General features: G+C 38.2%; 1 protein-coding gene across 13 annotated transcripts in view; it reads right to left on the bottom strand.

The window, feature by feature from the left end:
• MAP2K5 (mitogen-activated protein kinase kinase 5) overlaps positions 1-13,149 on the bottom strand; it is a 268,500-nt gene that overhangs the window by 160,221 nt on the left and 95,130 nt on the right. For all 13 annotated transcript variants that reach the window (XM_070796953.1, XM_070796958.1, XM_070796959.1 and 10 more), the window contains exons 10-11: positions 7,325-7,393; positions 7,147-7,228 (exon numbers count right to left, since the gene is read on the bottom strand). In XM_070796953.1, coding sequence (XP_070653054.1) covers positions 7,147-7,228; positions 7,325-7,393 — 151 coding nt within the window. The remainder of the gene's footprint in view (positions 1-7,146; positions 7,229-7,324; positions 7,394-13,149) is intronic.

Raw genomic sequence — 13,149 nt, 5'->3', positions numbered from 1 at the left:
TACCACTCTAAAGGCAGAAAGCAAATAGGAACTAAAGAGGGTCTTGATGAGGGTGAATGAGGAGAGTGAAATAGCTGGTTTAGAACTATATCTTAAGAAAACTAAGATCATGGCATCCGGCCCCATTACTTCATGGCAAATAGAAGGGGAAAAGGTGGAAGTAGTGACAGATTTCCTCTTCTTGGGGTCTAAGACCACTGTGGATGGTGACCACAGCCATGAAATCAGAAGAGGATTGCTTCTTGGCAGGCAAGCTATGATAAACCTAGACAGTGTGTTAAAAACATTACTCTGCTGACAAAGGTCCTTACAGTCAAGGCTATGATCTTCCCACTGGTCACATATGGTTGTGAGAGCTGGACCATAAAGAAGGCAGAACACTAAAGAATTGATGCCTTTGAACTGTGGTGTTGGAGAAGAGTCCTAAAGTCCCTTGGACAGCAAGGAGATCAATCAATTTTAAGGGAAATCAATTCTGAAAACTCATCAGAAGAGCTGATGGTAAAGCTGAAGCTCCAATATTTTGGTCATTTGATGTGAACAGCTGACTCACTGGAAAAGTCCCTGATGCTGGGAAAGATCGAGGGCAGAAGGAGAAGGGGGCATCAGAGGATAAGATGGCTGGATGGCATCACTGATGCAAGGGACATGAACTTGGGCAAACTTCAGGAGATGGTGAGGGACAGTGAGGCCTAACGTGCTGCAGTCCATGGGGCTGCAAAGAGTCGGACATGACAGGGTGACTGAACAACAATTATTAATAGTAAAAAATGTAAATCTGAAGCCACAAGCAAGAAATTCAGAAGCTCTCTTAGCCTCTTCCTGTTGAAAAAAATTAACAGTCCTTTCTTTCTTTGCAACATGGGTTGTGGGGGAAACAATTTACTTCCATGATGGTAATTCAAATACATGTACATAAAGTCTCACATGCTGTATTTGGGTATTTCTGAGTGAACTTAATTTTGACTTAATGGAAAGGCATATCATATCACTTCCCTACTTGAAACCTTTTAATACATCCTAACAAATTCAGGCTGAGACATAAATTCCTCACCAGGACCTATAAGGCCTATACAATTTAGCTTCTGCCTACTTCTCTGTCCTCCTGTCTGGCCCCAGGTCCTCCCAAATCACCAAGACTTTCTTGTGGGGCCCGATGACACCTTGCTTCCCATCTTAGTGCATTTATACTTGATATTCCCTCTGCCTTAAAGATCCTCCCTAAGCTGGCTCACTGACTCAGTCTCTGTGAAAATGCCACTCCCATAAAGAAGCCATCCCTGACTGTCAAAGGTGAGCACCTCCTCTCCTCATTGTCATCATCTATCTGCTTTACGTTCTAACTACACTTACTCCCTCTGAGAACATACTGTATGTTTCTTGTCTGTCTCCCCTTCTAGAATTTAAGTCCTGTACCAACAGGGATTAAGTCTTGTTCAATGTTGTACCCCCAGGTTTAGAATAGTGTCTGAAAGAAAATGCCCAATTGACATCTGGAAATAAACAATATATGATTAAAATAAACAATGAAACTCTACACTGAAATGAGAGATCTAGGTTGAGAGAAAGTTGTGAAGTTTTACTGCAATAGGAAGAGAAGGATTGACGGTACACAGTTTTTGGTCCACATATTTTTGAGGACTGTTTTATTGTATTACAGAGAGAATGAAAGTCCAAAAAAGAGAGGGTGGCTAATGGAGAAACTCTACCAAGGGGATGCACATGTAAAGAGATTTACCTTAAGCAGCTCTTCATGTGAGAGGTGAATCAGGTGAGTGCAGTTGTGACTAAGTTACAGGTGGAAGAGTGAGGACCTGTGAGAGCTCACTATTGTCTCTGAATGAGAAAGAGGCAGGTAAAATCTGGGGGAGGGGAATCAAGTTTTAGAAGAGTTGATGAGGATATGGGAAAAACTTAAGTGAGAGATTTAATTGTTCAGGGACCAGTTAGTGTGGAGTAAAAGGAGTTGCCAAAAGCAGTAGGAGAAGGGTTTTAGAGCCTAGAGAGCGATGAGTCTCAGAAACAGTATTAAATATAGACTACAAAGTGAATTACTTTGTAGAGACATTACTTTGCCAACAAAGGTCTGTCTAGTCAAGGCTATGGTTTTTCCAGTGGTCATGTATGGATGCGAGAGTTGGACTGTGAAGAAAGCTGAGCACTGAAGAATTGATGCTTTTGAACTGTGGTGTTGGAGAAGACTCTTGAGAGTCCCTTGGACTGCAAGGAGATCCAACCAGTCCATTCTAAAGGAGATCAGCCCTGGGTGTTCTTTGGAAGGAATGATGCTAAAGTTGAAACTCCAGTACTTTGGCCACCTCATGCAAAGAGTTGACTCATTGGAAAAGACTCTGATGCTGGGAGGGATTGGGGGCAGGAGGAAAAGGGGACGACAGAGGATGAGATGGCTGGATGGCATCGCCGACTCAATGGACATGAGTTTGAGTGAACTCTGGGAGATGGTGATGGACAGGGAGGCCTGGAGTGCTGCGATTCACGGGGTTGCAAAGAGTCGGACATGACTGAGCAACTGAACTGAACTGAACAAAGTGAATATTTTAAGTTAAGGATTTAAAGCATTAAAATGTATTAAAAGGTGATGTCACTGAAAATGGCAGAGTATAATAAGGTCCTCTGAAAATTCCCTTCTCTGCAAAAGCAATGAAAGAACAGACAAAATTTGTCAGAATCAACCTTTTCAGGACTCTGGAAATTAGTCAAAGGATTGTAGCCACCCCAAAATTATTTGTTCAGGACTAGGCTTGAATCTTGGTAAGAACAGCAAGCTTTGTGGCATTTTAACTCGCCTGCTGCCCACCTTCAGTACAGTTTTGAAAGTCAGCAGCCTGCCAGTACAGCAAACACCAGCTGCCTGATGGTCACTGCACAGGCGGAGTTCAGTTGGTGCTCCTTCAACAATTAAAACATAATGCATCTAACAACAGAATGCCAAAATAGTTGATGCATAAACTGACAAAACTGAAGGGAGAAACAGGCAACAAAATACCCCACCTCAATACCCCACACTTTCAACAACAGACAGAACAACTGCACTAAAGATTAACATGGAAATAAAATACTTAACACCATAAACCAACTAGTCCTGACAGACATCTGAAGAACACTCTACCCAACAACAGCAGAATGTATTTTTCAGGTGCACACTGAACATTCTCCGGGACAATGTTTTAGAGCGTAAAACAAATCTCAGTATGTTTCAAAGGACTGAAATCACACAAAGTATGTTCTCTGACCTCAGTGGAATATTGGAAATCAACAACAGAAGGACAAATTCAACATGGAAAATGACACACTCCTAAGAAAGAAATCACAAGGGATTATCTTTGTGGGGAATTAGAAAATACTTTGAGGTAAACGAAAATGAAAAAAACAAAACCAACATATGAAAACTTCTAGAGGGCAGCTAAAGCAGTGCTTAGAGGGAAACGTATAGCTATAAACATCTACATTAAATAAGAAAGATTTCAAATCAATATCCTAACTTCACGGCTAAAAAATACAGAAAAAGAGCATACTAAAAACAGAGCTAGTAGAAAAAAATGAATAAATATTAGACCAAAGGTAAATCACAACAGAAAAAAAATAGAGAAAAGCAAAGAAATCAAGAGTTTGTTCTTTGAAAAAGACAAAGTAACTGACCAACTTTTAGCTACCCTGAAGAAAAAAGGGATATGACTCAAATTACTAAAATCTGAAATGAAAGAGAGAACATTAATACTGACTTTACAGATATAAAAATGATTATAAAGGAATACTAATTGTTTACCAACAAATTAGATAATCTAGATAAAATGAAGAAACTTTCAGAAAGCCACAAACTACCAAAACTGTCTCAGGAAGAAATAGAAATGATGAATAAACCTGTAACTAGTAAAGATATTGGTTGGTAATTCTAAAAACTACATCACAATACTATTCAGTATTACCAGAAGCAAATTTTGACATATGTCCCAACTTGGGTGAATCTTGAGGACATTATGAAAAGTGAAACAAGCCAGTCCCCAGAAGACAAATGCTGTGAGATTCCACTCAGATGAGGCATCCAGAGTAGCCCAATTCATAGAGACAAATGTAGAATGTTTGCTGCCAGGGGCTGGGAACAGGATGTAGAGAGTCATACTTTCACGGGTATAGAGCTTCAGTTTTGCAAAAGGAAAGGAGTTGAAGAGATATATAGTGGCAGTGGTTGCACAGTAATGTGAATATACTTAATACTGCTGAACTACACACTTTAAAATGGCTAATATGGTAAATTATATACATATTATACCACAATTAAAAAAAAAAAAACTTTTGGAAAAGAGAGTCTTATGCACACAGTCTTGCAAATCCTACTTGGCCACATAACAATGGGCCTTGGGGCCAGAACAGTTGCTTACTAAGAGATAAAGAGGCCATATAGCCTGTGGTGGGTTTATCTCCTTGTTTTGGACCCTTTCCCTGTTTTAGGCTCAATATGTACTTCTTTGTCCTGTTTAAGCATGTGCCTCAATGGACCTTAGGCATACCTTCAGTTTTTAGCATTTCTGACTCCAAGGGAGTGAGGTGGAGTGGGGGCTATTTTTGCTGCAACAGAGATGGGTATGTGCAGGCCAACTGCCCTCCACAGACTGCCAGGAGGGACCTGCTGCTGGCCATGGGAAACTGACACCCACTATTGAAGCTGATCTTGCTCTGTGTGGCAGATTCATGTTGATATATGGCAAAACCAATACAATATTGTAAAGTTAAAAAAAAAAAAAATTGTTCAGTCCAGTGCTTGCCTGGATTGTGTTTTTCTTGGCAACTCCAGTACAAGATGCAACAGAGAAGTACTGGACTTCTCCTAATAATAGACAACAGATGCCACCTGACCATAAGAACTACTCACAAACAAAACCCCAGGACCAGATGGCTTCACCAGTGGATTACACCAAATGTTTTAAGAAAAATTAACATCAATCTTTCCAGCAAACTCTTCCAAAAAATGGAAGAGGACAGAACACTGTACACTCATCCTTTGAGGACAGAAATATCTGGGTATCAAACTCACACAATGACATTACAAGAAAAACTACAAATCAATATCACTTAAGAATATGAATGTAAAAATCCTTAGCAAAATACTAATAAACTAAATCCAGCAACATATAAAATAGATTATACAAGATTGGTTCAATATGCAAAAATCTATTAATACACTATAACTATGGGATAAAGGACAAAAAACACATGATCATTTCAATAGAAAAAGCACTTGACAAAATCTAATGCTGATTTATGATAAAAAATATACAACAAACTTGGAAGAGAAGGGGACTTCTACAACTTGATAAATGACACCTACCAAAAACCCACAGCTAAATCACACTTGATGATGAAAGACTGAAAGCTTCCCCTCTAAGGAGCATCAGTGCTCATCACGGATGAGAGTAAACAAAATATGGTACATCCACATAATGGACTATTATGCAGTCATAAAAAAGGGAATCAAGTGCTGATAAATGCTGCAACATGCGTGAACCTTGAGAACATTATGCTAAGTGAAAGCAGCCAGATGCAATGGCCACATACTGTATGATTTCACTTATCTGAAATGTCCAAAATAGGGAAATTCATACAGATAGAAAGTAGATTAATGGTTGCCAGGGACTAGAGGGAAGAGAATATAGGAAGTGACTACTAATGGGTGGGGAATTTATTTCTGGGGTGATAAAAACGTTTTGGAATTAATGGTAATGGTTATACAATCCTATGAATGTACTGAAAACCACTGAACTGCATAAATGCACATCCTACCATCTTAATAAATAATTTTTTTAATGTAACACAAATTGAGGAGTCAAAAAAGGATGATGGAAAGCCATAAAACAATGACATGTACTGGCTCTATGAAGGGCTCCCCAGCTGGTTCAGTGGTAAAGAACCCACGTGCCAATGCAAGGAGATGCAGGAGATGTGGGTTTGATCCCTGGGTCAGGAAGAGCCCCTGAAGGAAGAAATGGCAATCTGCTCCAGTATTCTTGCCTGGAAACTTCCATGGACAGAGGAGTCTGGCAGGCTACATATAGTCCACGGGGTTGCAATGGTCAGAATCGACAGAGTGAGTGAGCATGCACACACTCACTGGCTCTGTGAACTCACTTTTTCTAGCTGGTCTCCTTGAAGAGTAATTGTCATACTAATATGTTTGTAAGACTTTTAATTCTTGACATCTACTATAACAAATTTAGAACACATTCTTATAGTATCAAGGTATCAATGTAGGCTCATTAAAAAGTCTTATAGGGAATGAACTAACTGTATTATTAATATACTGAGAATGCCCCAAATGAACTATATATATATGTATATATATTTGGCTGCATCCCTTGGCTTGAGGGATCTGAGTTCCCTGACCAGGGATTGAACCCAGGTCATAGCAGTGAAAGCATGGAGTCCTAACCACTGGACCACCAGGGAACTCCAAATGTTGAGTTTTAATGAGCTGGACATTAAAAAATTGAATATGTGAAATGTAAAGACTGCTCTGATTTCAAATGGATAAACAATAACAGTGGTGACATCATTTCACTGACAGGGAACCAAGAAATCTGCATTTTTGCCATAATATTCAGATCAAAAAAGATTTACCAAAGTAGAAATGAATAAAAAATGAAGGAAGGAAAGGGCTAGAGTCCAAAGAAAACTAAACACATCTTGGCTAAACAGCTGTGCTAGAAAACGATTTCTTATCTTGCAATTAAGAACCGATTTCTTTCTAAAAGACGTAGGACATTGGGTTAATAGATTTCTTTAAAAGAAAATCTGTTTTGGCTATTGAAACATTAAAAGAACAGAACATCTGTTTCACAAGTGAAGACAGATTGTATAGAAGAATCAAATATCAAACCACTGATTAGACTAGCATTTAATCTGTTCTATTTAAATTTTCAATAAAAGTAAATGAAACGACATTCTTGAAATTATAGCTCAACTATAAATATTTAACACTGGGAACCCTTAAGATGTTTTAGAGCATAAAGGAGGTACTTATTAGTATATTTTAATTATTTTTAATTCTACTTGATACCTGTATCAACATCAGGTTTTAAAGTATTCTACTCTCAAAATCACTTTTAAAGTATTATAAAAGGGAAGACTCACCATCCATAAATTCAGTACATATTGAAATCCTGTTCTCCACGAAAAATGCACCATAAAAGCCTATGATATATGATGAATCACACTGTAACAAAAATAAGACAAAAGCAGTTAAAAGCCTGCAAGCCAATACTGTCACAGGCATACTTTATAAGGAAAAATAACCAAGAAAAAAAATTACCTTATAAAGAATTTCCAATTCAGACATAATTTGCTTCTGAAGTTCCAGTGTAATATCTAGTAGTATGACCTAAACATACAAGGAAATCAACATTCACACATTTATTCACCTTTAAATTAAATCTAGCCACATTCACTATGAAATATAAAAACTAAAAAATACGGTGTTTCCTCTATTCATTCCACTTTTCTCCTCTCCACCACCATAACCTCTGGTAATACAAACTGTGTCCACATCTGTCTAACACTTTGCATTGGGGGAGGTGGTATAGAAGTGATTGATGGGATCAAGGAAAAAGCCAGGTCTCAAAGGTCAGTATTAATGGCTTCAAAAGTCAGTTACGTTATAACACCCTTAATTTACACACCCTATTTTGGCCACATTGGTTATTTTGAGACGAGGAAGACCGGAGTGACCCTGAAACCATTAAAAATTAATTGTCTTGTAATTCAGATACTGGGCAAAGCAGAAGAGAATGATAAGTAAAAATAACATTTAAAGTAGATTTTTAGTTATGAGAGAAATAAGGAGTTTTTAAAACATATCAGGTTTTTATACTCTTCCAATTGGGTAATCTTTCTTTGCCACAACTGTTATAAAACTGAGCTTGAAGGAACCTCAGAAATTATTTCACCTAATTCCTTTCTTTCTAAAAAGGAAGAAACCAAAGCTCTGAGGAGTCATGAGGCCCGGCAACATCAGGGCCTCTCCCTGATTCCAAGGACCACACAATTTCCAGTATGTTCCAAGGCTTTATGGTTTCCCTTAAAATATCAACCACTGAGTCAAATTCATAACAAAGAAATGTACAATAATTTATAAACATACATATAATACTAGTTTAGTTTGAACACTTATTTTAAGAAAGAAGACCATCAACCACTCAAATTTCACTTAGCATTTACTGTGAAGTCAATTCAAAGGGAATTGTTTTTTACTTAAAAAGAACAATGATAATAATAAAATAACTAGACAATAGTTTTAAAGATTTGTGACAGAGTTTCTGATTCCAGACATTTCTAAATAAAAACTTATTCAGGATTACCAAGGACAGTAATTATACACCATCCAACACTGATCTACATTCTGTATTACAATTGCAGAATATATATATATAAAACACACACACACACATATATATATAATCATACTGGAGGAAAAAACATAAATTTTCAATTGTAAACTGATGACAGAGCAAGGAAAGAAAAGGATAATCTCCAAAAACACAAATTTTCTAGTACTGACATCCACTGGGGGAGGGTAGAATGAGTACAAGAAGGCACAGCAGTTTCTATCAAGAGTTTGCTTTAGGGTTATTTATAAAAGCTCTCACTAAACTAGATTGTAAGTGTAAGGCAAAACTGCCAAGAAAACATTTAAACATTTCTCTCAATCAATAGTCATTTGTTACAATATTCACTTACATTTTTGCTCCTGTATAAAAGTTAGCAACAAAATTAATTCATCTAGTGTTATTTCAATTCTATACCATATAATATTAGAGCTAACATTGACCCTCTGTGTCAAGTGCAGGGACTCTTCCAGCCTGAAAAATTCTGCTAAAAGGAATAAAGCATCATTTAAAGCAATGGTGCTCAACCCTTGCCTCACATTATAATTACCTTTATATCAAGGTATTTATATACAATAAGGACACTTTAAAAAAAACCTGATGATGCACAGGCTTTACCCAAAATAAAGGAATCAGAATCTCTGGGGTTGGGCCCATATCTTTGCATTTTTAAAAACTTGCCAGCTGATTTTGTAGCCCACAGTAAGGTTGAGAATCCCTTATTTAAAGTTTCAAAAAAAATGCTGTTTATTCAGTGTGTAGTATCACTACCAAAGACCTGCATCTCCAGGCCCCCAATCAAGAAACAACATGATTCCACATGGCTAACCAAAATCTTGGAATAACCTAAAACTACCAGCCAAGAACATATTCTTTTCACAGAGAATCTTAATTAGGCTTCCATAGTCTGGAATAAAGTTGAAATTCTAGCATGATATTCAAGGAATTTTTCCACAATCTACCTCCAATTTGTTATTCCAGTTCCTTCTCCCACCACTCCTTACCACAAATCCAATCTACATGTAGAACCAGATGACTGCTACCAGTCCACATGTCCCGTGCTTTCCCCCACTTTCCGTCTTTAGTCCAGGTGTTCCCTCCACGCGAGGTGTGCTTTCTCGCTCCATTCCATAGTCACTGGCCATAATACCTTTTCTATGCTTTAAACATAGCTTGAATGCCACCACCACCTCCATCAGGCCGGCACTAAAGCCTTCTATCAGACCCTCTATCTTTCTCCCATCACATGCTGCCTTTCGCATTAATGCCGTGGCTCCTAAAAACTGAAGCCTAGAGAGTACAGTGGTTGTAAGCCCACGAAGGGCAACAACTAAGCCTTGTGCATTTTTTCTCTGGTTCCCTCCCTCCATACCCAGCACCCAGCACACGGTCTTAAACAAGTGGTGCCCACTGAGTGATGTGGTACTTAATTATACCACATCTTACAACCATAATTCTCTAAATAAGAAGCTACTTCTAGACAGGAAGGAAATGAACTGTTTGATTTCTATAATTGAACTTAAAATCAAAGACATAAATACCAAAATAAATAAAATTGCCACACTGGCCTAAACTGTAGCGAGTAATAGTGTACTCGTGGGACTGATCCATTGCACTCTAAAAGGTCTTGATCATTCTTGAAATTTGCTTTAATCCAGGATAGTGGAGATTCCATAATGGTAAAAAAGTGAATAAAGTAATTTCTGGGAACTTGAGAAGGAAAGTAAAATCTACCCTAAAATGGAAAACCTGGGAAAAAAGCATGACAAATACTAAATTTTTTTGGAAGAACAAGGAAAGTATGAACTCCCTGAGTCTTCATGATTATTTTCTCTTCTCTTTAGGAAGAGCTCAATTTTTCAAACTGGAGAGAATTTGAACATGAAGCACTTCCTGGAGAAAGGGTTAAGCGAGAAACTGAAATACCTGAGCGCATTTCCGCGGCTCTCCACTACACCTCCAGGACAAGTAAGGATGAGTTGTCAAGTTAAATATAAGCAGTCAAGTGACTGAATTATAATTTACTCTGTGCTCAATTTAAATTAGTGTGAGGCTATTAAAATATACAGTATAAATACGGCAATTCATCACAAGCTGTCATGGATGACTTCATTTATTTGCTGGAGTGGCACACGCTCCACTAAAGGGAAGGAGAGCAAAATCACAGGTCAAATTAAGCTGCTATTCTGTTTTAATTCGCTTATTTAATCTGTGGCGACATAATTGTCTTTTACAGTATGTACAACTCAGAAAGGAAATTTGGGAGGATTACAGTCAGTATACAAATGATTAATCAAATGGTCCATTTAAATGCTACTTTAAAAGCAGCAGAAACCCAAAGCAGTCAAAGAATGATAATCAGCATGTGCTACATACAAGGCTAAATTTCCTGTACAGTGGGTTTTTCCCAATTAGAAAATATGTAGTACAAGGGAATCTTTTAAGCTCTGCTCTTTCAAAGATGTTACACAATACATTAACAGTATAAAAAGGTTCTATTTGCAAAATGGCTAATAGTATTTTTATTTGTTTTCTGCTCTACTTGTTTGCAATCGTCTTGCTTAACTACATTTCTCCCACCACTGTCACCCCCCAAAAGCTAGTTAGAAACACGTATTTAGATACAGTCATCAAATAGCTATCTTTAAAATAGCACTAGTGACATTTTCAAAGTACTCTCTTTGAGGCAATTTTTTTTACTAAATTCAGTGATATAAATTAAAAGTTCAGGGTACTTCTATTATTCCCAAAGTTCAACTTGCTTTTCATAATATCTGAAGTGATATTTTCCACCTCTGAAGTCTGAAGCGGTAAACACTAATATGCTTAGACACTGCAATAACCTTTGGGCAAAAAAGTCTAAAAAATAAGAACATTTACAAGAACAAAAATTAGAAATATTTTGAGTAGGAAGAGAAAAGTAACAGATTTTCAAGGACTCTCATCTAATTGATCCCACACGACATTTAAAGTATGGGTGAAAATGATCATTTGACTTGGGAAATTAAATTTCCCTCATCATTCTATGCAGGCATCAGAGCCCTGCAGGTGATTCTGTTCGGACAAGGACTGTGATTTGCTGCTCTTCGCAATCCCTCTATGACACTAGGCAGCCTGGTTTCACAGCTGAGGTCACTAAGAGGTTCAAGTGACATGCTTGAAGTCACACAAAAGTCAGGAGGGGTTCAGGAAAAGATCAAATGTGCTTCTAACTCTTAACCTTTCATTTCAGCCCTTAATATAAAAAATGCTAAGAAATACTCTGGGTGAGAGCAATGAACACAAAGAACACTATGCGATATTTTGCTTGTGAACTGAACTTGCTTTTAGGATATTACGTTAAAACATGAATGAATGAACGAAAGAACAAATGAAAGGCTAAAGTTTATTTACTCAGTTAGTTGTTCAACAAATTATGTGTTGAACCCCAAGTCATGACACATAGTGCTCTGTATTACACTCCATATGCAAGATTCTACATAAATCAGTGACTAAGACAAGATAACAAGACCTGTTCACCACTTTCAAAGAGATTTCAATGTGCTAGGGGAAATGTAACATGTATACTATCAGAACACCAGAAGTCACCCTGTGATGACACCCGTAAGGGACACATTCAGAGAATCCTAGAGAGGTCTGAAGGAGAAGGTGGTAAGTGATAGATCTACCAGATGTGACAGGATCTATTCAAGTCAGCTCAAGGAGGAGCAAGCTTCGGAGCTGACCCGTGACGGGTGTTGAGGATTTGGACAGGTTGGAGACGGTGAAGGCATTCTAATTAGAAAGAAATACATGAATAAAAGTATTGAAGTAAGAAAGTACTTGGGTTCAGATAAGGCAATGAGTTCAACTTAAAAGCAGCACAGAATTCAGACACATAAGAGAATGCTTTAGAAGTAGGCTGAGGATGTGTTGTGCAAGGTCTTGAGTTCCCTCCCATAGAGCTTTTAGTTCACTTGGAAGTCATGCAGAGTCTTTGAAGACTTTTGAGAAGGGAAGAAATGTGACCAGAGCTATGCTTTAAGAAGCCAAATCCCAAAGTAGTGGACAGGAATACAGAACAGAGGTTGACAACATGGACTTGATTGAGGCAAGACTTCCCTGGGTTCAAAGCTTGCTTCCATTACTTATTAGGCATGGGACTAAGCTATTTACGTATTCTGTGCCTCAGCTTCTGCATCTGTAAAATGAAGATCCATAACAGTAGTAAATGCAAAAGGTCACGGTGAGCTTTAAACATGGAAAATACACGTACAGTGCTTAGCAGAGTTTTTTGTTGTTTAGCTCCTAAGTCTTGTCTGACTCTGACTCCATGGACTGTAGCTGACCAGGCTCCTCTGTCCACAGGATTCTCCAGGCAAGAACACTAGAGTGCGCTGCCATTTCCTTGCCTGAGAGTGGGGGTTGGGGTCTTCCTGACCCAGGAATTGAGCCTGGGTCTCCTGCATTGGCAAGTGGATTCTTTATCAGTGAGTCAGCAGAGTAGACACCTGCTTGTGTGTGAGTGTGTGCTCAGATGCTCATTTGTGTCCAACTCTTTGCAACTCCATGGACTGTAGCCTGCTAGGTTCCTCTGTCCATGGAATTCTCCAGGCAAGAATATTGGAACAGGTTTCCATTTCATACTCCAGGGGATCTTACCTACCCAATGCATCTCCTGCAGATTATTTACCACCATACCACCTGGGAAGCCCAGACACCTGCTTAATATAGTACTATTGGATAGTACTATCTACTGGACTTCTGTAGCTTC

The sequence above is a fragment of the Bos indicus genome, chromosome 10 (genome assembly GCF_029378745.1).
Source record: "Bos indicus isolate NIAB-ARS_2022 breed Sahiwal x Tharparkar chromosome 10, NIAB-ARS_B.indTharparkar_mat_pri_1.0, whole genome shotgun sequence".
Lineage (NCBI taxonomy): Eukaryota > Metazoa > Chordata > Mammalia > Artiodactyla > Bovidae > Bos > Bos indicus.
This window is presented reverse-complemented; position numbering and strand designations above follow the sequence as displayed.